The 25,281-nt window shown below is 37.3% G+C and overlaps 1 protein-coding gene across 2 annotated transcripts in view; it reads right to left on the bottom strand.

The window, feature by feature from the left end:
* slc4a5a (solute carrier family 4 member 5a) overlaps window positions 1–25,281 on the bottom strand; it is a 38,757-nt gene that overhangs the window by 7,337 nt on the left and 6,139 nt on the right. Inside the window, exons 6-19 of one of the 2 annotated variants that reach the window (XM_073814695.1) lie at window positions 25,034–25,089; window positions 21,281–21,438; window positions 21,019–21,106; window positions 20,776–20,930; window positions 20,567–20,695; window positions 19,676–19,850; window positions 17,226–17,359; window positions 16,765–17,036; window positions 16,262–16,323; window positions 14,497–14,688; window positions 13,406–13,519; window positions 13,151–13,312; window positions 12,774–12,952; window positions 137–209 (exon numbers count right to left, since the gene is read on the bottom strand). In XM_073814695.1, coding sequence (XP_073670796.1) covers window positions 137–209; window positions 12,774–12,952; window positions 13,151–13,312; window positions 13,406–13,519; window positions 14,497–14,688; window positions 16,262–16,323; window positions 16,765–17,036; window positions 17,226–17,359; window positions 19,676–19,850; window positions 20,567–20,695; window positions 20,776–20,930; window positions 21,019–21,106; window positions 21,281–21,438; window positions 25,034–25,089 — 1,949 coding nt within the window. The remainder of the gene's footprint in view (window positions 1–136; window positions 210–12,773; window positions 12,953–13,150; window positions 13,313–13,405; window positions 13,520–14,496; window positions 14,689–16,261; window positions 16,324–16,764; window positions 17,037–17,225; window positions 17,360–19,675; window positions 19,851–20,566; window positions 20,696–20,775; window positions 20,931–21,018; window positions 21,107–21,280; window positions 21,439–25,033; window positions 25,090–25,281) is intronic. The other variant, XM_065250283.2, reaches the window with a different exon arrangement.

The raw sequence follows: 25,281 nt of genomic DNA, 5'->3' as shown, positions 1-25,281 counted from the left end.
AAAAATGGGCATAATATGTGCCCTTTAGCCCATTTGAAATAGTTTGCTCGAAGCAGACATTGATATCTACTTTGAACATTATTATGCTAATCACTGCAAGTCAGTATTAATTAATCTGTCATTTTAACAAGTTCACCTGCAGGATGGGAGCAAGGAAGATAGACACTCCTGTCAGAACAAAGACCAGGATTCCTGTCAATCTCTGTTCTCTGGAATTGGAGGAGAAACAGAAAGGGAAAAGCTGAGATATGTAACATATGTTTTGAATTCTCTGTACAGTGCGATATAATTTCATTTGCATAAACAGTGGGTGGACAAAATAATATGACACCAGTTCTGCCCTACAAAGGCAAAAGACCTTAACTTTAAGTTTAGACTTTTTAGTGAATTAGTAGTCAGTTATTTTCTTCTTAATATATAGTTATTTTCTTTAGAAAACAACAAAATCGACTCAAGATATCCATATAATAAAGGATGTCTTGAATATACAAAAAACATCAATAACTCATTTCAACCAAAAACTATGCCTTTTGCCTTCGTACACTGAAAAAAAAATGGTTGCAATCAATTTATTTAAGCTACATTTTAAAAAAAAACTTTTGTTTAAATGTAGCATAAATAAATTGATTGCAGCCACTTACCTTAAAAATTTTGGAAATTGAATTAATATTATTTTTTCAGTGGGCAGCATTGTTATACGGTTTTTATTATTTTTTGTGAAAAAACAATCATTGTGATTATCTTTTGTTACATTATATTATTTAGATTGCATGCCAAAGCAAGGTTGTGCCAGAACAAATTATGTCCAGGCGTGTTTAGAACAAGAAAATGGTGAAATGGCTTGTCAGATTTCCACAGAGGACAAATCGAGCTCATTTACAGGAGCATCTGCAAACTTTCAAAAGTTTCAAAATCAAGTCTCCAAAATTATGAGATTAGTGAGAAGCAGGTTCACTACTCCAACCTCTCTCAAACAACTGGAAGAAAAATTAATGGTCTGGTACAAAATTACAATGGACACTATTCAGTTATTCAATTGTATTGAAGGTTTGCAGCTGTATTAAATGTGATCCAACCTTATATCGATTAAAGAGATATCAGTTATATCCCATGTGGTGTCCACCCCTGTATATTATATTACTTTGAAAATATTCACATACTTTGCCACTTGCCAATTTAGACACTCGCATATTTTGCAAAGAATATTTGCATATTTTGCCACTCGACAAATTTTGCCACTTGCATATTTAGCTACTTGCATATTTTGTAACTCACATATTTTGCCACTCACCAAATTTGCCACTTACATATTTTGAAACTTGCATATTTTGCCACTCGCCAATTTTGCCACTCGCATATTTTGCTACTTGCATATTTTGTAACTCACGTATTTTGCAAGAAATTTGCGCATATTTTGCCACTCGCATATTTTGCCACTCGCCAATATTGCCACTCACATATTTTGCTACTTACATATTTTGCCACTCACATATTTTGCTACTTACATATTTTGCCACTCACTTATTTTGCTACTTTTGCCACTTGCATATTTTGCCATTTAAAAATTGTCCCCCACTCGCCACTCACTCATTTTGCCACTCACATATTTTGCAAAAATATTTGCATATTTTGCCACTCGACAATTTTGCTACAAATATGCACATATTTTACCACTCACATATTTTGCTAAAATAAAATCGTATATTTGCCACTCACCAATTTTGCCACTCGCATATTTTGCTACAAATATGCGCATATTTGCCACTCTGCAATTTTGCCACTCACAAATTTTGCTACAAATATGCGCATATTTGCCACTCGCCAATTTTGCCACTCGCATATTTTGCTACAAATATGCACACATTTGCACTCGCCAATTTTGCCACCCGCATATTTTGCTACAAATATGCACATATTTTGCCACTCAAATATTTTTCTAAAAATATTTGTAAATTCGCCACTCACCAATTTTGCCACTCGCATATTTTGCTACAAATATGTGCATATTTGCCACTCGGCAATTTTGCCACTCACAAATTTTGCTACAAATATGCGCATATTTGCCACTCGCCAATTTTGCCACTCACATATTTTGCTAAAGATATGTGCATATTTTGCCACTCGCAAATTTTGCCACTCGCATATTTTGCTAAAATATGCACATATTTGCCACTCGCCAATTTTGCCACTCGCATATTTTACTACAAATATGCGCATATTTTGCCACTCACATATTTGCTAAAAATATTCGCATATTTTGCCACTAGCACATTTTGCTAAAAATATGTGCATATTTTGCCACTAGCCAATTTTGCCACTCGCAAATTTTGCTACAAATATGCGCATATTTGCCACTCGCCAATTTTGCCACTTGCATATTTTGCTACAAATATGCGCATATTTGCCACTCGCCAATTTTGCCACCCGCATATTTTGCTACAGATATGCACATATTTTGCCACTCATATTTTGCTAAAAATATTCGTATATTTGCCACTCACCAATTTTGCCACTCGCATATTTTGCTACAAATATGTGCATATTTGCCACTTGGCACTTTTGCCACTCACAAATTTTGCTACAAATATGCGCATATTTGCCACTCGCCAATTTTGCCACTCACATATTTTGCTAAAGATATGTGCATATTTTGCCACTCGCAAATTTTGCTAAAAATATGTGCATATTTTGCCACTAGCCAATTTTGCCACTCGCAAATTTTGCTACAAATATGCGCATATTTGCCACTCGCCAATTTTGCCACCCGCATATTTTGCTACAGATATGCACATATTTTGCCACTCACATATTTTGCTAAAAATATTCGTATATTTGCCACTCACCAATTTTGCCACTCGCATATTTTGCTACAAATATGTGCATATTTGCCACTTGGCACTTTTGCCACTCACAAATTTTGCTACAAATATGCGCATATTTGCCACTCGCCAATTTTGCCACTCAGATATTTTGCTAAAGATATGTGCATATTTTGCCACTCGCAAATTTTGCTAAAAATATGTGCATATTTTGCCACTAGCCAATTTTGCCACTCGCAAATTTTGCTACAAATATGCGCATATTTGCCACTCGCATATTTTGCTACAAATATGCGCATATTTGCCACTCGCCAATTTTGCCACCCGCATATTTTGCTACAGATATGCACATATTTTGCCACTCACATATTTTGCTAAGAATATTCGTATATTTGCCACTCACCAATTTTGCCACTCGCATATTTTGCTACAAATATGTGCATATTTGCCACTTGGCACTTTTGCCACTCACAAATTTTGCTACAAATATGCGCATATTTGCCACTCGCCAATTTTGCCACTCACATATTTTGCTAAAGATATGTGCATATTTTGCCACTTGCAAATTTTGCCACTCGCATATTTTGCTAAAAATATGCACATATTTGCCACTCGCCAATTTTGCCACTCGCATATTTTACTACAAATATGCGCATATTTTGCCACTCACATATTTGCTAAAAATATTCGCATATTTTGCCACTCGCCAATTTTGCCACTTGCACATTTTGCTAAAAATATGTGCATATTTTGCCACTCGCCAATTTTGCTACTCACACATTTTGCTAAAAATATGCGCATATTTGCCACTCGCAAATTTTGCTACAAATATGCGCATATTTGCCACTCGCCAATTTTGCCACTCACAAATCTTGCTACAAATATGCGCATATTTGCCACTCGCCAATTTTGCCACTCGCATATTTTGCTACTTGCATATTTTGTTACTCACATATTTTGCAAGAAAATTCGCATATTTTGCCTCTCTCATATTTTGCCACTCGCCAATATTGCCACTGACATATTTTGCTACTTACATATTTTGCCACTCACTTATTTTGCTACTTTTGCCACTTGCATATTTTGCCATTTAAAAATTGTCCCCCACTCGCCACTCACCAATTTTGCCACTCGCAAATTTTGCCACTCGCATATTTTGCTAAAAATATGTGCATATTTGCCACTCGCATATTTTGCAACAAATATGCGCATATTTGCCACTCGCATATTTTGCTACTCACATATTTTGCAACAAATATGCGTATATTTGCCACTCGCATATTTTGCCACTCGCCAATATTTCCACTCACATATTTTGCTACAAATATGCGCATATTTGCCACTCCGCAATTTTGCCACTTGCAAATTTTGCTAGAAATATGCACATATTTTACCACTCACAAATTTTGCTAAAAATATTTGTATATTTGCCACTCACCAATTTTGCCACTCGCATATTTTGCTACAAATATGCGCATATTTGCCACTTGGCAATTTTGCCACTCGCAAATTTTGCTACAAATATGCGCATATTTGCCACTCGCAAATTTTGCTACAAATATGCGCATATTTGCCACTCGCCAATTTTGCCACTCACAAATCTTGCTACAAATATGCGCATATTTGCCACTCGCCAATTTTGCCACTCGCATATTTTGCTACTTGCATATTTTGTTACTCACATATTTTGCAAGAAAATTCGCATATTTTGCCTCTCTCATATTTTGCCACTCGCCAATATTGCCACTGACATATTTTGCTACTTACATATTTTGCCACTCACTTATTTTGCTACTTTTGCCACTTGCATATTTTGCCATTTAAAAATTGTCCCCCACTCGCCACTCACCAATTTTGCCACTCGCAAATTTTGCCACTCGCATATTTTGCTAAAAATATGTGCATATTTGCCACTCGCATATTTTGCAACAAATATGCGCATATTTGCCACTCGCATATTTTGCTACTCACATATTTTGCAACAAATATGCGTATATTTGCCACTCGCATATTTTGCCACTCGCCAATATTTCCACTCACATATTTTGCTACAAATATGCGCATATTTGCCACTCCGCAATTTTGCCACTTGCAAATTTTGCTACAAATATGCACATATTTTACCACTCACAAATTTTGCTAAAAATATTTGTATATTTGCCACTCACCAATTTTGCCACTCGCATATTTTGCTACAAATATGCGCATATTTGCCACTTGGCAATTTTGCCACTCGCAAATTTTGCTACAAATATGCGCATATTTGCCACTCGGCAATTTTTCCACTCACAAATTTTGCTACAAATATGCTCATATTTTACCACTCACATATTTTGCTAAAAATATTTGTATATTTGCCACTCACCAATTTTGCCTCTCACATATTTTGCTACAAATATGCACATATTTGGCACTCTGAAATTTTGCCACTCGCAAATTTTGCTACAAATATGCAGATATTTGCCACTCGGCAATTTTGCCACTCGCATATTTTGCTACAAATATGCGCATATTTGCCACTCGGCAATTTTTCCACTCACAAATTTTGCTACAAATATGCTCATATTTTACCACTCACATATTTTGCTAAAAATATTTGTATATTTGCCACTCACCAATTTTGCCTCTCACATATTTTGCTACAAATATGCACATATTTGGCACTCTGAAATTTTGCCACTCGCAAATTTTGCTACAAATATGCAGATATTTGCCACTCGGCAATTTTGCCACTCGCATATTTTGCTACAAATATGCACATATTTTACCACTCACAAATTTTGCTACAAATATTCGCATATTTGCCACTCGCCAATTTTGCCACTCGCCAATTTTGCCACTCGCATATTTTGCTACTTTCATATTTTGTATCTCACATATTTTGTAACTCACCTATTTTGCAAGAAATATGCGCATATTTTGCCACTCGCATATTTTGCCACTCGCCAATATTGCCACTCACATATTTTGCTACTTACATTTTTTGCCACTCACTTATTTTGCTACTTTTGCAACTTGCATATTTTGCCATTTAAAAATTGTCCCCCACTCGCCACTCACCAATTTTGCCACTCGCAAATTTTGCCACTCACATATTTTGCTAAAAATATGTGCATATTTGCCACTCACCAATTTTGCCACCTGCATATTTTGCTACAAATATGCACATATTTGCCACTCGGAAATTTTGCCACTCGCAAATTTTGCTACAAATATGCGCATATTTGCCACTCGGCAATTTTGCCACTCGCATATTTTGCTACAAATATGCACATATTTTACCACTCACATATTTTGCTAAAAATATTCGTATATTTGCCACTCACCATTTTTGCCACTCGCATATATTGCTACAAACATGCGCATATTTGCCACTCGCCAATTTTGCCACTCGCATATTTTGCTACTTGCATATTTTGTAAATCACATATTTTGCAAGAAATATATGCATATTTTGCTACAAATATGCACATATTTTACCACTCACATATTTTGCTAAAAATATTCGTATATTTGCCACTCACCAATTTTGCCACTCGCATATATTGCTACAAATATGCGCATATTTGCCACTCTGCAAATTTGCGACTCGCAAATTTTGCTACAAATATGCGCATATTTGCCACTCGCCAATTTTACCACTCGCCAATTTTGCAACAAATATGCGCATATTTGCTACTCGCCAATTTTGCCACTCGCATATTTTGCCACTCGCCAATATTGCCACTAACATATTTTGCTACTTACATATTTTGCCACTCACTTATTTTGCTACTTTTGCCACTTGCATATTTTGCCATTTAAAAATTGTCCCCCACTCGCCTTTCACCATTTTTGCCGCACGCAAATTTTGCCACTCGCATATTTTGCTAAAAATATGTGCATATTTGCCACTCGCATATTTTGCCACTCGCCAATATTTCCACTCACATATTTTGCTACAAATATGCGCATATTTGCCACTCCGCAATTTTGCACCTCGCAAATTTTGCTACAAATATGCACATATTTTACCACTCACATATTTTGCTAAAAATATTTGTATATTTGCCACTCACCAATTTTGCCACTCGCATATTTTGCTACAAATATGCGCATATTTGCCACTTGGCAATTTTGCCACTCGCAAATTTTGCTACAAATATGCGCATATTTGCCACTCGGCAATTTTGCCACTCACAAATTTTGCTACAAATATGCTCATATTTTACCACTCACATATTTTGCTAAAAATATTTGTATATTTGCCACTAACCAATTTTGCCACTCGCAAATTTTGCTACAAATATGCACATTTTTGCCACTCGGAAATTTAGCCTCTCGCAAATTTTGCTACAAATATGCGCATATTTGCCACTCGGCAATTTTGCCACTCGCATATTTTGCTACAAATATGCACATATTTGCCACTTTGCAAATTTGCCACTCGCAAATTTTGCTACAAATATGCACATATTTTACCACTCACATATTTTGCTAAAAATATTCATATATTTGTCACTCACCAATTTTGCCACTCGCATATATTTCTACAAATATGCGCATATTTGCCACTCACCAATTTTGCCACTCGCAAATTTTGTAACAAATATGCGCATATTTGCCACTCGCATATTTTGCTACTCACTTATTTTGCAAGAAATATGCGCATGTTTTGCCACTCGCATATTTTGCCACTCGCCAATATTTCCACTCACATATTTTGCTACAAATATGCGCATATTTGCCACTCAGCAATTTTGCCATTCGCAAATTTTGCTACAAATATGCACATATTTTACCACTCACATATTTTGCTAAAAATATTTGTATATTTGCCACTCACCAATTTTGCCACTCGCATATTTTGCTACAAATATTTGTATATTTGCCACTCACCAATTTTGCCACTCGCATATTTTGCTACAAATATGCGCATATTTGCCACTCGGCAGTTTTGCCACTCGCAAATTTTGCTACAAATATGAACATATTTTACCACTCACTTATTTTTCTAAAAATATTTGTATATTTGCCACTCACCAATTTTGCCACTCGCATATTTTGCTACAAATATGCGCATATTTGCCACTCGCCAATTTTGCCACTCGGCAATTTTGCCACTCGCAAATTTTGCTACAAATATGCGCATATTTGCCACTCGGCTATTTTGCCACTCGCAAATTTTGCTACAAATATGCACATATTTTGCCACTCACATATTTTGCTACAAATATGCTCATATTTGCCACTCGGAAATTTTGCCACTCGAAAATTTTGCCACTCGCAAATTTTGCTACAAATATGCGCATATTTGCCACTCGCCAATTTTGCCACTCGCCAATTTTGCCACTCACCAATTTTGCAACTCGCATATTTTGCTACTCGCACTTTTTGCAACTCGCCAATTTTGCCACTCACATATTTTGCAAAAAATATGCGCATAGTTGCCACTCGCCAATTTTGCCACTTGCATTTTTGCTACAATATGTGCATATTTGCCACTTATCAATTTTGCCACTCGCAAATTTTGATACAAATATGCACATATTTTGCCACTCACATATTTTGCTTAAAATATTTGCATATTTTGCAACTCGCATATTTTGCTGAAAATATGCGCATATTTTCCTATCTTCAAATTTTGCCACTCGCATATTTTGCTACAAATATGCACAAATTTTGCCACTCGCATATTTTGCAAAAAATATGCGCATAGTTGCCACTCATTAATTTTGTCACTCGCATATTTTGCTAAAACTATGCGCATATTTGCAACTCACCAATTCTGCCACTCGCATATTTTGCTAAAAATATTCGCATATTTTGCCACTCCCCAATTTTGCCACTCGCATATTTTGCTACAAATATGCGTATATTTGCCACTCGCCAATTTTGCTACTCGCATATTTTGCTAAAAATATGCGCATTTTTGCAACTCACATATTTTGCTAAAAATATTCGCATATTTTGCCACTCCCCAATTTTGCAACTCGCATATTTTGCTAAAAATATTCGCATATTTTGCCACTCGCCAATTTTGCAACTCGCATATTTTGCCAATCGCAAATTTTGCAACTCGCATATTTTGCCACTCGCAAATTTTGCCACTCGCAAATTTTGCTACAAATATGCGCATATTTGCCACTCGCCAATTTTGCCACTCGCCAATTTTGCCACTCGCATATTTTGCTACTTGCATATTTTGTTAAAAATATTCGTATATTTGCCACTCACCAATTTTGCAACTCGCATATTTTGCTACAAATATGCGCATATTTGCCACTCGGAAATTTTGCCACTCTGAAATTTTGCCACTCGCAAATTTTGCCACTCGCAAATTTTGCTACAAATATGCGCATATTTGCCACTCGCCAATTTTGCCACTCGCCAATTTTGCCACTCGCATATTTTGCCACTCGCAAATTTTGCTACAAATATGCGCATATTTGCCACTCGCCAATTTTGCCACTCGCCAATTTTGCCACTCGCATATTTTGCTACTTGCATATTTTGTTAAAAATATTCGTATATTTGCCACTCACCAATTTTGCAACTCGCATATTTTGCTACTCGCACTTTTTGCAACTCGCCAATTTTGCCACTCACATATTTTGCAAAAAATATGCGCATAGTTGCCACTCGCCAATTTTGCCACTCGCATTTTTGCTAAAATATGTGCATATTTGCCACTTACCAATTTTGCCACTCGCAAATTTTGATACAAATATGCACATATTTTGCCACTCACATATTTTGCTTAAAATATTTGCATATTTTGCAACTCGCATATTTTGCTGAAAATATGCGCATATTTTCCTATCTTCAAATTTTGCCACTCGCATATTTTGCTACAAATATGCACAAATTTTGCCACTCGCATATTTTGCTAAAAATATGCGCATAGTTGCCACTCATTAATTTTGCCACTCGCATATTTTGCTAAAACTATGCGCATATTTGCAACTCACCAATTCTGCCACTCGCATATTTTGCTAAAAATATTCGCATATTTTGCCACTCCCCAATTTTGCCACTCGCATATTTTGCTACTCGCACTTTTTGCAACTCGCCAATTTTGCCACTCACATATTTTGCAAAAAATATGCGCATAGTTGCCACTCGCCAATTTTGCCACTTGCATTTTTGCTAAAATATGTGCATATTTGCCACTTACCAATTTTGCCACTCGCAAATTTTGATACAAATATGCACATATTTTGCCACTCACATATTTTGCTTAAAATATTTGCATATTTTGCAACTCGCATATTTTGCTGAAAATATGCGCATATTTTCTTATCTTCAAATTTTGCCACTCGCATATTTTGCTACAAATATGCACAAATTTTGCCACTCGCATATTTTGCTAAAAATATGCGCATAGTTGCCACTCATTAATTTTGCCACTCGCATATTTTGCTAAAACTATGCGCATATTTGCAACTCACCAATTCTGCCACTCGCATATTTTGCTAAAAATATTCGCATATTTTGCCACTCCCCAATTTTGCCACTCGCATATTTTGCTACAAATATGCGTATATTTGCCACTCGCCAATTTTGCTACTCGCATATTTTGCTAAAAATATGCGCATTTTTGCAACTCACATATTTTGCTAAAAATATTCGCATATTTTGCCACTCCCCAATTTTGCAACTCGCATATTTTGCTAAAAATATTCGCATATTTTGCCACTCGCCAATTTTGCAACTCGCATATTTTGCCAATCGCAAATTTTGCAACTCGCATATTTTGCTAAATATATGCGCATATTTGCCACTCGCAAATTTTGCTACAAATATGCGCATATTTTGCCATTCGCAAATTTTGCCACTCGCATATTTTGCTACTTGCATATTTTGCAACTCGCCAATTTTGCCACTCGCATATTTTGCTACAAATATGCGCATATTTTGCCATTCACATATTTTGCAAAAAATAGGCACAAAAACTACACTGAGCTAACGTTACTATGTAAAATGTGTATTAAATACAATGTTAACTACAGGTCTTCTGTAGAATTGGGTCCCCAGTGCTTCTCTCAACATAGAAAATGTGAAAAAGATCAACCCAGTAACTTACTTTGGATAAACCACTCTGCAAGCATGTGAAAAATAGGTAATTGACATTTGGCTCCCCTTGTGATGTCAGAAGGGGATAACACCACCCCTTAATCTGCACTATCCAACCACAGCACTGCAATCTGCATTTTGCAATTTGCGAGTGGCAACCAAATTCGATTGGCGACCGAATTTTGAGTGACGACCGAGTGGCGACCGAATTCGAGTGGCATCCGAGTGGTGACCGAATTCGAGTGGCGACCGAATTCGAGTGATGAACGAGTATCGATATTGACCCAAAAATGGTTCTGAGGTTGTTTCTTGGTCATTCTTTGATCAATTTAAATGAAACGTGGTACCCTTCATGTGGACCATGAACTGGGGGTCCATGACAAATTTGAGGACAGCGCCACCATGGGTCATGAGATATAAAAAAAAGGATACTTTTGCCCATAACTTCTAATGATCTTGGTGTCTATGGATTCCTTGGCTCATGCCGAATCTGTCTATGTATTATGCCGGGTTTGACCAAACCGCCTGTCCGCCATTTTGAAATGTGTCATAAATTGCTATATGTTTTGAAGTATTGGACATATTAGTGCAAAAATCAGTAGGGAGCTTCAGCATGATGTCCTGAAGGTACCTGGGAAGTCTGAGTACAGTGCCACCTAGGGGTTATAACTGCTTATAACTTCTGAATACTTTGTCTGATATTCATTTTCTTTGTGAAATTGTATTCAACTCATTTGTTATTTTCCAACATTCTGTTTATGAGCTCTGTTCATGCATTACAAATTTTCTCTATTTTATGCCAGGTTCTGCTCTTATATGGAAGGTTTCGCGGACAGGGATTAGCTGTAGCCAGGACTAGGCCTTAGTTTAATTAGGAAATATAACAAGTTTTAAAGGAATAGTCTACTCATTTTCAATATTAAACTATGTTATTACCTTAACTAAGAAGATTTGATATATACCTCTATCATCTTAGTGCGTGCACGTAAGCACTGGGGCGCGCTCCAACACTTCGATAGCATTTAGCTTAGCCCCATTCATTCAATGGTATCAAACAGAGATAAAGTTAGAAGTGACCAAACACATCAACGTTTTTCCTTTTAAAGATGAGTAGTTATACGAGCAAGTTTGGTGGTACAAAATAAAACGTAGCACTTTTTCTAAGCGGATTTAAAAGGGTAACTATATTGTATGGCGAATAGCACTTTTCGGAGTACTTCGACTCGCCTGAAAAATCCGCTCCCCTTCTCCCTCTCATAATGGGAGAGGGAGAGTGTTACTGCGCCGAGTCCAAACAAAGAAAAGTCAGATCATTGGCAGATGTCATTTGACACCAATGAGGACATATTTATGAATAAAGACATTGATTTTGATTAATAAAACGCTTAAAATCCTACTTAGAGTCCCTTTAAATATTATACATTAAATATTATATATTTTACATGCAAATTGCATACAGACAAAAAAATGCTTGGATATTTTTAACTCAGCATTGTGTCAAAGAGGGATGAGCCCAGCCCCTTGGGTTGTAATTTAACCTTTGAATCCAATGTTGAGTCAAATATAAAAATGTTCTGGGTTAGGCTTGTCCCTTTTTGACCCAAAACTGGGTTGAAAATAACCCAGCCTTTTTTTAAGAGTGTATGCATTACATATTTTACATTTTGCAAAACCTTAAAATGCTGTTAATTTAAAGGTTTAAAATTTAAATGTAATTGTTTTGCAGACATGCAGATGTGAACAAAACAACTTCAGATATTTTTGCAGCCATTAAGAGAGCACATTAAGTGTTGTGTAATGGCCAATATTTCATTTAATGTATATGTACCCACACTCTTCTTTTACAGGTAGAAAGTATATTAAAGAAAACCACATATGCAGCTGCTATGCCTGTCTCACCTCACACCCAGGAACTGGGGCTGCTCCCCTGGAGCACTGGATTCACTCTCCATTTTAAGTGAATCGATGTGGGCAATGGAAATGACAGTGGCAGCCACATACCACGGCAGACCCAAAAACGAGCAGGTTACCAACAGAATGCCCACCCACAGCAGGTCCAAATGATACCCGCAGGCTTTCTTTAACAGACAGAGAGAATGGAAAAAATCAATAGTGATGAATTGAACAGGGATTTAATGACCCATCCACAATGAACCTTTGAGAAAGCTGGTTAACCGCAGGTTTCCCTTTTATAAAAGTATAGAAGATAAAGCATAAAGAAAAGTGTTCCCAGTGTTAAAAGTAGGATAATATGTTAAATCTATTACCACTAATACCTTTAGCTTGTTTTCCTTGCGGTTGACGATAACAGCACTGATCTGCTGATCCATAAACATGAGGATGGTGACAAGAAGAGCAGGGACAAAGCTTGCCAGATAAACCCACCACGGATTCTTTCCAAAAGGCATCACAAACCAACCCCGATCTGAGCGAGTGGGCTGCATGAATCATAAAGCACATAAAATACACCACTGAGAAAAAAAATTGGTATTAAGTGTATGGGATTGGTACTCTATGTACTCTTGCAGTACCTTGAACTCTGTGGGCACAATGAGTTTGGGCGTGTTTAGACCAATAAGCATGTCCAAGCCCACAAACGTCATGATGGACATGAAGATAGAAAAGTCACTTATCAATTTCCTCAGCTGGAAAGAAAAGGATATAAACAAATATGAACAAACAAAGTACAAGAAATTGTGTAGTTTAAGGCTGTTTTTTTTCTAAACAAGAGGATTACAGAAAGAGGATTTTCTATTTCAGTTTTGCACATTTATAACAACCAACCTGATCTCATGGGAAAATATACCTATTTTACATGGTGGTGGATAAGTATGAATTTGTATGATGTGAATAATACAAAAATGTATGGTTATGCAAAAAACATGAGCCCTGACCCTAACCAGAACATCACAGGGGCAAAAGCAGATTATTGTAAAACATACAAATGAGATTGTATGAATTCATAGGGCCTAGACATCTTGTAAAACATTTACATCTTGCAAATAACCTCAGAATGTAAAAAATTATCATTATTTAATTACAAATCTCAAGCTGGTGATGTTCTCCATGGTTTCGACATGGAAATGTTTATGTAATCTGGAAACATCTGATTTTATTGGTTAACTCATTCCCTGCCAGCCTTTTTTTTTAAAGTTGCTCGCCAACATTTTTTGTTTTAAAAAATGTCTTCCATGAAAAATTTCTTCTAAAAATATATAAACATTCAAATATGTCAAATGAAAGAACAGACCCTCTGCTTTCAAACAAACAAACAAAATGGGATTTTTTTTCTCTGTTTATAAACTATGGGTAAAATATGGATTTTTTTTTCAAAAATACTTTTTTTTTGCAATGTTGTCAGAGATCAGATTTGGAACGATTATCAAAACGTACACACAGCGTAAAATAAATAAATATTTTTTTTGCTGCAGTTTTTTTAATAAATTGGGTAAAGAGTTAAAACATGTAACATTTTGGGCATTGTCAAGGCCTTCATCAGATTTCAGACAATGTTTCAAAGAAAAGTTTAAAATCTAACCAAAAGCATCCAAGATAATGATGAATGGGAAACTCTTGTAGTTGTAAAAATTTTTTTGGTAAAAGCTCTATCCACTGGTCTTACCGTTGTGGGAAAGTATCGGCTAAACTTGAACTTCTTCAGAGTGACTGTCATACTGTAGGTCCCGAAGAACAAAATGAAGGACATGAGAGCAAGATCTGGCACAAATTTGCAGGAATTCCCCACCAGAGAGCCGCCATACTTCACACACTCCTTTTTGCTCAACTGAGTCCAGTCCAGAGCTGTTATATTTAACTGATAGACAGCAGGCACATAGAGAAAGAGAGAAATCGAGGACAAGGGGGAACATAAAGACAGGAAAGAATAGAAGGGTTGGATGCATGGTGGACAAAAGAGTGAAAAAGAAAGAGAGAGAAAATAAAACAGGACAGAGTACAGAGAAAAAACACAGCAAACCCTGTAATATTGGATCTATCTGTAATAAATTCATTTGATTTGACTCGTGCACTGTAAAAAGATTTGTTGGTTAAAAAGTTGCATTAACATACTTTTTTAATGAAGTTTATTAAACTAAGTTCATGAGGAGCATGGTCATGTGATCCAACCAATCAGTGCAAAGAGGGGCCTATAAATGGCAGTCCCTCACCTCTGTCCCGTGACAGATTTTTTGCAGCATCCCTGCTCCACCCCATCACCTCATTCTCATCTAGTTTCATTCATCCCAGTTAAAGAGTGGGGAGCACTCGGGTTTGGGCTAAAATTTCGAGCTCGCAACCCTCTCCTCGGACAGCACGCAAAATATGCTTTATCTCATTCCCTATCATTACATGTTAATGCGAACTCGTGAAAGTAACTAAAATGTACGTTGAATGAGCTCGAAATTTTAAGGCAAGCAGGTAACTTACTTTTTAAGTTGAACCATCAAATCTTTTTTTACAGTGTGAACATGGTAATAACCAGTGGCAGCCGGTGACTTCTTTTTTCGAGGGCGCTCGATGCGAAGTTCATCACAACATGTATGTAGCCTGTCATGTGCGTGGTTCGTAATTTCAAAATATGTGTTCTGCGCATCGGGTGATCCTATGTGCATCACGTGTCATGCCAAAATAAGTGCCTGCTGCAGAAGCGTCTAAAAGGTTTATGATAAAAGAAACACTCGCGTTTGCCTGATCCTCGCATAATTTCATGTGTAATCAGAGTTTACTGTTAAGGGAGTGTCTTGCGTGTATTTGGTGATCGTGAGCATCTCTTTTATCATAAACAGTTTTGACGCGTGTGCAGCAGGCATTTATTTTGACAAAGCACGTGATGCACATGGTTTACATGATGCAACAAACACATATTTTGAAAACGCAAGCAACACACATGACACTCCGAACACTTATTTTGAATTTGTGCCCCTCGGATGAGCAGTCAAAACTACAGATGCATTCATTCATCCCAGAATTCATTTAGGCTACATTTTTGCATTTGGCAGATGCTAATTGTGTCAAAGCTTTTGGGGGTCGTCGTAACTACCCCCCAAAACATGATGCCCTGATAGATATAAGAAATATTATTCTGTAAATTTGGAAAGATTATTTGGTTCTAAAATCAACACTTTTAACACAAAACTCTGATTATTAAGTAAGTATTTGGCAAACGCGAGTTTCTCTTTTATCACAAACCCTCAGCAGACTCGTATTTTGACATCACTTGTGATGCACATAAGTTTACACATATTTTAAAATGATGAGCCACACATATGACGGGCTACATACATGTTGTGATGAGCTTCGCATCGTGCGCCCTCAAAAAAGAAATCACTGCCTACCACTGGTCAAAGACAAAAATTTGTGAGTGAGATGAAGATATTTAAGGCACTTACACCAAACAGAGCAGAGCTATTATCTGGCACCGGGACTACAACAGCGAAGATCATTGTTCCCACTAAAAACAAACAAAGAAAGGATGAAACAGACAGACAGACAGGAGGATGAGAACAAACGAAAATTCCTTCCAGGATCAAAGCCAACTGTGGCAACTGACTGCAGGTATGGCCACAATGTATTTTCATATGGCTTTTGCAACAGACCTGGATGTGTAATATACATTTTAAAAAGCCTTGGTGCTAAATTTCACACACAGCTTCAAGTCTTGTGAATATTGAACAGTACTCACATCAATCAGCAGCCATGTTTGGGTTTTGCAGCAAAAACAAACGTAACACAAATAAGTTACAGTAATCACATGCACTTAGCCAGTTTTCTTCAAACACCTGAATTAACATACTATTAAAGAAGACATAAATATCCAATTCATACTGTACTTATTGACAAGCAAAATTATTTCATTTTACCATCAGCCCTTATATGCCAAGAACGGACTTACCCTGGTCAGGAGCGACACACTCGCATTTGTAGGTAGTAACGTAATCTGGTTTGAAGTCAGTGTTGATGGGATAGTACTTGAGGGCTCCCACCATCTTCTTGATAGCATCCGAGATGAAGATAAAGGAGATGAGACTAGAGAAGCCTTCCTCCGTGAAACGGGTCATGTACTTTATGATGTAACTGGCGTCCGTTGCGACCAGCAATAAACACTGAACACATGAGTGCATAGCGATCCATAGCCGTAGCTCCATGTAATCAATATCATTATTTCTGAAGAAAAGGAAAGTTTAAAGAAACATAAACTGGGTGATGAACGCATGTCCTGACAAGACAAAAGTTGCTAGTTTGCATCGGTAAAGAGACATGATTTATGGGAGAGCTAATGAAGTGAACAATCAAGGCTATTCTGTATTGTCCTCAAACAATGGAGTGTGAAATTATGATGGATTGCTCTCTCACTTGCTGAATTCATACAGTAGCTTCTCAAAGATGAGGATGGGGCCTGTTGAGCTGAGAATAATGAGAGGCTGACCACTAAACAAACAGAAGACGGTGCCTGCCAAAGCAGTTCCCAAAAAACTCTCCATCACACCCTGAGAAAGAGAGAGACAAAGATATAATCAGTGAGTAAGAGAAGGTTAAAGACAAGGGAAACAAGGTATTAAAAGGCGAGGTTCACGATCTCTGTTGACATTTGAAATCACCTTGGTCTTGATGTCAGATCAATGTCTGATTTTGACATCAGGTCAATGTTGGATTTTGAGCAGATGTCAAGGTGAATTAAGACTATTTAATACCTGCAGAAACTCTTTAGGCTGTAGGCTTGTATTTCATAATAAATGTCGGATTTTGAAGTTGGTTCAACGTTGGATTTTAACATCGGAACAATGTCGTATTTTGACGTCGGTCCAAGTCGGATTTTGACGTGGGTTTAACGTCAGATCCTTATGTGGGTTCAACATAGGATCTTGATGTCGGATCAACGTTGGATTTTGATGTCAATGCTGATTGGCTACAAGTATGTTTTGGTACTTGGCTCGATTCCCTTTTTCAAAAATCATGGACCCTGCCTTTAAATCTTATGACAAAACGGCTGTAATATAATTGAGGAGCTAAGATGTAAAAGCTGCTTAACGCCACCTCAGTCAAAAATGAGATAATTGATATTGACCAAATCCTCTCATATTATAAGTTCATCAAGGCACGTATACTACGTTTATCAAATACTTTTGCATTCAAGGTATGTTCAACGACGAATCCTGAGGTCGGATCTTGACGTCGGTTCAACATCGGATCCTGACGCTGGTTCAACGTCGGATCTTGACGCCGGTTCAACGTTGGATTTTGATGTCGGATCAACGTCGGATCCTGACGTTGGTTCAACGTCTGATTTTCACGTCGGTTCAACAACGGATTTTGATGTCGGAACAACGTCAGATTTTGACGTCGGATCCTGGGCCTGATGTCAAGACCCAACTTCGATCTGATGTCAAAATTCAACACAAGTGGATACAGTAAACTGACAACATAAATGTTTTTCCAGTAAAAGTCTGTGCACATTTATTATGAAATATTAGCTTTCCGCTAACCTAATAAAATCTGGACCTTCTATTGATAGACCCACCCACACATACACAACCCAGGCAACGATGTTAATAAGTATACATGCCCCTTACTGCTGATTGGCTACAAGTATGTTTTGATACTCAGCCCGACTCCTTTTTCCAAAGCGTTTTTTCGAAAATCATGGACCCTGCTTTTAAGTCTTATGACAGAACGGCTGTAATGTAATTGAGGAGCCAAGTTGTAAAAGCTGCTAAACGCCGCCATAGTCAAAAATGAGATAATTGATATTGACCAAATCAAGGCACGTATACTACGTTTATCAAATACTTTTGCATTCAATGTCAGTTCAACGTCGGATCCTGACGCCGGTTCAACGTCGGATTTTGACGTTGGACTTTGACGCCGGATCAACGTCGGATCCTGAGTCAAAAATTATATAAATTGATTTTGACCAAATCCTCTCATATTAAAAGTTCAAGGCATGTATACTACCTTTATCAAATACTTTTGCTTCAATCCGCTTAATCCCACCCTCAGGGCATTCAGAAATACCAGATGGGTGGTCTGATAAAAATGCAAATTTACAAGAAAACATGTCAGATGCACTTAGAGGGTTTTGCATCTGAGCTCTTCAATTGTTAGTCCAAGTTATAAAACAGGTTAGTTCTAGTCCTTGATTCTGATTGGTCAATAGCTATTTTATTTATGATTAAAAAAACACAGCTATGAATACTGCACTAACAATTACGGGTATCACTGCGCACCCTTAGAGTATGATTTTAGAAATTCTAAGCAAAGGATTATGACTTTGAAGATGCTAAAAAATAGCATAGTTTTGATGAATTATGTGTTTTAAAACCTTTGAATGGTAGTGTTTATTTCTACACTGTAAAAATTCCTTGTTGCACTTAAATTATTGTGTTTAATTAATTAGAAATTAATTTGACTTTCAAGGAGTTGCTATAAATTATAAAAATAAAGTTGAAATAACTTCACTAGTCAAGAAAGTTTAAATGAATTGTAAATTCGTGTTGATTGAAGTGCAACAAGGAATTGTTTACAGTGTTGAGATATTAAGAGATATTGATTCAGATTCCTGAAAAAAACAACAGCAGAATTGGTGGCAACAGTTGAGCATGTAATCCTGTATTGCATTTTATTTGTTTATTTTTAATGATTTTCTCCACTCAAAAAATATTGTGTTTAAAAAATAGTGGTTAAGAAAATATAAAGAGGGTTATACCAAATCTACTCGTAAAGTGCTCAATAAAAGATAACAGCATTCAACTTTAATCAAAAGTGCCAAATCCTGAGTCAGAAAAGCAGAAAATTGCAGGACTTACCTGGTAGTTGTCTGTGGCATCCCCTAGAAGACCCCCGAAGGTGATTGCATTGGTTATGCATCCCAAGTAAATGAAGAGCACTGCAGAGATAGACTGAATGTGGAAGCCTTCATAAAAGTCACTCAGGTACCAGGGAAGCTTCCTCTTGATGTCAAGCACAAGGCCGCCACAGAACCTGTTCGACAAACAGAAATGCATTATTCATCAGCAAGCTCTCCTCTTTACCTCATATTATGAAGACAGGCAGAGGTGAGCTCTATCTTAAGTTATTATCACAAAGTATTGGCAGAGCACTGCTATTTTCTGAATCTGTCCTGACATACCCTCTAGCAGAAGTGCCAAATGACCGGTTACATTTTCTTTATATTGACATAATGGTTAAGACTTGAACTCGGCTGAGTGAACCTTAAAGTATCTTTCAATTATATGTAAAGACAGATAAGACAAAATAATTCGGAGCTTTAGGGTTTTAAACCTTTCTACCAAAGCATTTCGGAGATGTTTTGGGCAAGGTGGCAATTTTCTGTCTCTATCGTGAAGTCAACGCAAAGCTGCAATTCATCGACTGTCTTTAAGAGGGAGTCAATCCCATAGACCCCTATGTTAAAATGGCCAACTTCACAGCAGAAATAAATATATGTTTTTGATCTATATAGTGTAATTTGCCCTTCATGAAAACTGTGAGAGGAGTGATTATTTTGTATGAATACATTTTTTATTAGTCTTAAAGTTCTGCATAATTAAGGGCGTGGCCACTTGAGGCTCAAAAACCTCTCCACTAACCTATGGGTGACATCATGTACACTACGTCCATATTATTTACAGTCTATTGTAATAAGCCAATATTTAAACTAAAGATGATCCCCTCGCTGTCAACGCATTCAAACACACCTCCCAGTATACGCCAGCTCTTCTCCAAGCTCATGTGGCACAGGCATCTCCTCATCTTCACCAATGGGTCCTCCACCACCCACGGATCCATTCACATGACCCAGCTCATTGAGAGAAAACACAGACTTCCTTTTCCGCAAAACCAAGAGCAGTGTTAAAGATGAAACGCATATGGGCCCTTCAATAAAGTTGCAAAGAGTGAGGTTTACCTTTGGTCAGCCGAAGGAATTTTTTTGGGGGGTTCAATGCGAATCTTGGGGTCCCATTCTCCGGGTGGAAGCACAATCACCTCATCCAGGAACTCGTCGATTCCTGCAATCAGATCTTCCCGGTCCCTGGCTTTATATGCTACATCACTGAAGAGCTACAGATATAACAGACACACTTTTGTCAGGAAAATTGGACCACTTTAAACAACATTTTTTTAAAAGAATCATATTGAAAATACTCACATCATCCACCATGAGAGTGGCAATGGCACGTCCAATTTCATTGTAAGATTTGGCTTTACCAGAAGGCCCAAGAAGCACAAAAATGAATCTGTTCAAAACATGCAATATATCAATGTGAATCCCTTTTTAAAACATATGAGAGAAACATCTCAGATAGAAGACAAACATACAGGTTTGAAACAACTTAAGTAAATAACAAGAATTAGCTATTTTTGTGTAAACTATTCCGCTGTTGAGTCAACACAGAAAACAAAACTGTTACCTGGTGGGCACTGGGACTTCAGTCAGTCCCCCAAGAGTTGTGGCCTGAGCCAGGCGAACAAAAGCCACAAAGGGTTTGTCTAAGAAGTCCACTTCTCCCACCAGGACATTTGATGCCTCTGCATCTCTGGGGATTTTCTTCATGAATTTGTTCTTCAGCTAAAAGTCAACAAAGAAGAAACTGAATAATTGGTCAAAATTTTCCCTTTTTATTTAAGTTTTTTAAAGTGATATTAGATATTTGTTATGAGTATGTTAAATTACAGAAAAATGTGTTTAACCACCTAGCCAAATTTGAATAATAAAAAAATCACTAAATTAATAAAATAAATTATAAAAATCTTGAAATCTTGCTGTGTTGAAACCACACTCACTCACGGGTAAGCTGCATTCTCTTTGGTTTTGGCTAGAAGAGATACAGCAATGGCTGACATGTTAAGGGGTTAGGTTTGGGGTAGGATTATGATTAAAACAGTAGTTCTGTCTAGATTGGATACAGCTATGGCCTAAATCCAGTGAAATTTTGGGTTAGGTTTGGGAGTAAAATTAGTATAAAAACAGGCTCATCGGGAGATATTTCACTAGATTTAGGCGTTTGATATATCTCTTGTAGCCACAACCCTTGTCTTTTAACTTTCAAATACCACTAAAACCTGCTCGTGATTGTGTTAGGAATGGGGCAATGCTCGGTGGCTCCAGTGCATCATCGTGCCAACATTTTAGCCCGGCCCAAATAATCCTTAACCCAGAAATGGTGAAAAACTGTTTAACAGTCACACTCTGTCATGAACTTCACGCACGGTCGCTCTATCACGACTGGGAGAGACAGCGAGGGGGAACAAATCCAATCGCAGAAGAGGTTGGAGGACACACAACAAGACTTTTATTATAATACAAACACAAATCAAAAAACTGTTGGAAAAACAGTACTAGAAATAAAACAGACTAGACAGGACTGACTCTAACAAACTTGGCATCACAAACAGAACTGAAACAAGGACTTGACAGGAACACAAGGACTTGACAGGAACACGGACTGGTCTCGACCCAAACATGGACTGGACACAAGCTGATCGACGTGATCCGGGGAGACCTGACAGACGACACAAAGAACATGATCAGGAGAAATATACATATACAATTGTAAATTCATATAACACACAAGCACAGGATGCAAGACAACAGGGTATTATATACGGGAAAAAATCAAGAGGGAACAGTGGAAACTAATCAAACAATGATTGGATGATCTAACGAGGAGACGAGGGGTCAGGGGCATAAACGACACATGGACGTACACAGCCCAAACATAGGCCATGTGCTACCACACAAAACATGGGTCACGATCCTTCCACATGACTAAGAACAACTATGACAGGACGAAGGTTCATGACACACTCCACAATTCGTTAGTACTACGGAAAAATAGCAGCAGGGGCTTTGTTAGGCCATTTTTAGAGGGACTTTAGCCCCCCAAATTCTTCTCAGTCCCCCCCTAAAAATGTTTCTATGTTAGGTCCATAAACTGTACAAGGATTTGTGATCGCTTCAGTCCCCTTAAAATTTTTTTTGAAATCGGCAGCGGGGCAGACTTTGTCTCTTTCCCCTCTGCGACTTTCATCACGTTTAGCTCATATATGCAATTCAGTGGAATACTCTGATAAGGTGGCAGAGCTAGAGGGCTTTCAAATTTTAATTTGCTACTTTCACTCCCTCAAAAAAAATATTTCCTGTTAATTGATATGTTTGTTTCGACGTGCTGCAGCACAGCGCATTGTTAAAATAAAATATTAAAGGTGCAGTGTGTACATTTTAGCGGCAACTAGTGGTGAGGTTTCAAATTGCAACCAATGGCTCAGTTTACTGCTCACCCCTCACTTTTGAAACTCATAGAGAAGCTACGGTAGCTGCCACCAGACAAACATGTCATCGTCAGAGACAACTTAGTAAAAAAAGTTTGTCCGTTAAGGGCTTCTGTAGAAACATGGCGGCACAAAATGGCGACTTTCATGTAAGGGGACCCTCTGTGTATGTAGATAAAAACGTCTCATTCTAAGGTAATAAAAAGGTATTGGTTCATTATAAAAAGGTCTTTATACACCACTGATAATATAGTTTTGTATATTATTTTGCATTTCTCTCAAGAGACCCTTACACGTATGCTGTACGTTGCAAATTTTACATAATGATTTCACCCTAGACTGGTAGAGGATGCATAGTATTTGTCTTTCTGTGGACTGAATAAAGTCTATGCTTATGGATTGTGCTTTCTTTATCTCTTTGTACTGTTTTACAACAGAACCATGTTTTTATTCTTGAAGTGATCTTTTACTGTGATGAGTTTAACTGTGTTGTACTGGACTGCTGCCTTGAACTTGACAACGCATAGTGTGCGCAGCATGGCGCTTCCTACCCAACCATAGTACGCGTGCACAGAGCAAAATTAGTTCATGTTCTTTAAGGTTTACGGACAAGCACACATTAACATGTCTCAAAATAGCTGTCTTTGTGAGTATCACTACAAACAATTTTGCATTCAATCTTTTCTTATTAAGAGAGTTTTATCCTAATTTACATGAATTAGTTTGTTCACCTGCAGTAGTATTTTTCGATTTTTTTCCCCATTTGGCTGTGCTTGATTGTGAGAATGTGTAGGTCTTAATCGGACAACTTTAGGACAAATAAACTGGAACAATGTGCTTAAAAGACAAAACGGCCTTTTACTGCTAATGACTCTCACACTTTATTACTTTACTTAATGGTACTACTTCTAAGATCCTCTGGATTAAAGGCTTTGCTTCATTGTTCTCCTCCTGTCTTGCTTTAAACAAAGTGTAAACCAAGCATACTGTATAATACATGATGTCCTCTAGCGCTTTTGGAGAGATTTTTATATCTATATTGTACTTGAACAACAACAATTTGAGTTTAGCAACGCTATATTGCTTTTCAGACAGACAGAGCTTTATGTACAGTTTATAGGCCTATAGGCAATAAAACAATATCTTTATGGGTAACAGCAACATCTCATCTTCCTGCTCAGCCCAGTAAACAAGCAGAAATGGGTTTAGAAGCTGGGCGAGAGTCTTACATCAAAAATGAATGTTGAATTACTTTTTATTTAATAACAAGGACTTCTATTGATCATGTTAGTTTGAAAATCTTGCTGTCATTTAAAAAGCATGTCATTGATTTTAGTCGTGAATGACTGAAAATGAAATATAAAACTTTCCTTTTACAGTATATCTTAAAGAACAAATGCTGTACACTATGAATGATTGCTGTACAGTAATCAGAGCTTTCCCTGTACATTGTGTCCCCATGAACACAACGGAGAGAGTGACACATTTTCCAAAGGGAACAGCCTGCAGCTCTCTGGTGTCTCCATGCATGTGATTGCTTTGCACGAGGACCACACAGTGACCGGAACACGTTTCCCCAATCACAAATCAATCCTGACCCACAGTAACGCTGAGCATATTTAACAGGCAAAGCCACACAATTACATTCACCTCATCGCCATTAAAATCAAAGGTTAAATTTATTAAAATTATACTGGCTGAAAAAGCAAATACGTCCCTGATTTCTAGAATCGCTCTAATATGTCAGTCAAAAAACTGGTTATGGCAACTAAATAACTTTAATAGACATACTGTACTAATATAACATATTTTTAAGCATTTGAACATCGAAAAATTATCTGTGAATTTGTGGCAATGTACAGATAACCAAGCAGTGACTTCATGAGACTCACCTGGTCTGTGCTCGGTGTGTCTGCAATGTCATTCATACTTCTGCTCTGTGCATGGTCTACGGACAGAGAAGCACAACTAAACATAAATGCATGATAGCCAAAAATTGTCATTGATAGTCACCCTAACCCATGCATTAGACAAGAGCAATCTTCATAAAGTATATTCATAAAGTGTTGGCTGTTTCCTAACCAATAAAGCACCTAAATACTTTCTGATATGGTAGCTTTATGAAAATTAAATCTTTAAA

The sequence above is a fragment of the Paramisgurnus dabryanus genome, chromosome 5 (genome assembly GCF_030506205.2).
Source record: "Paramisgurnus dabryanus chromosome 5, PD_genome_1.1, whole genome shotgun sequence".
In the NCBI taxonomy this organism is placed as follows: domain Eukaryota; kingdom Metazoa; phylum Chordata; class Actinopteri; order Cypriniformes; family Cobitidae; genus Paramisgurnus; species Paramisgurnus dabryanus.
This window is presented reverse-complemented; position numbering and strand designations above follow the sequence as displayed.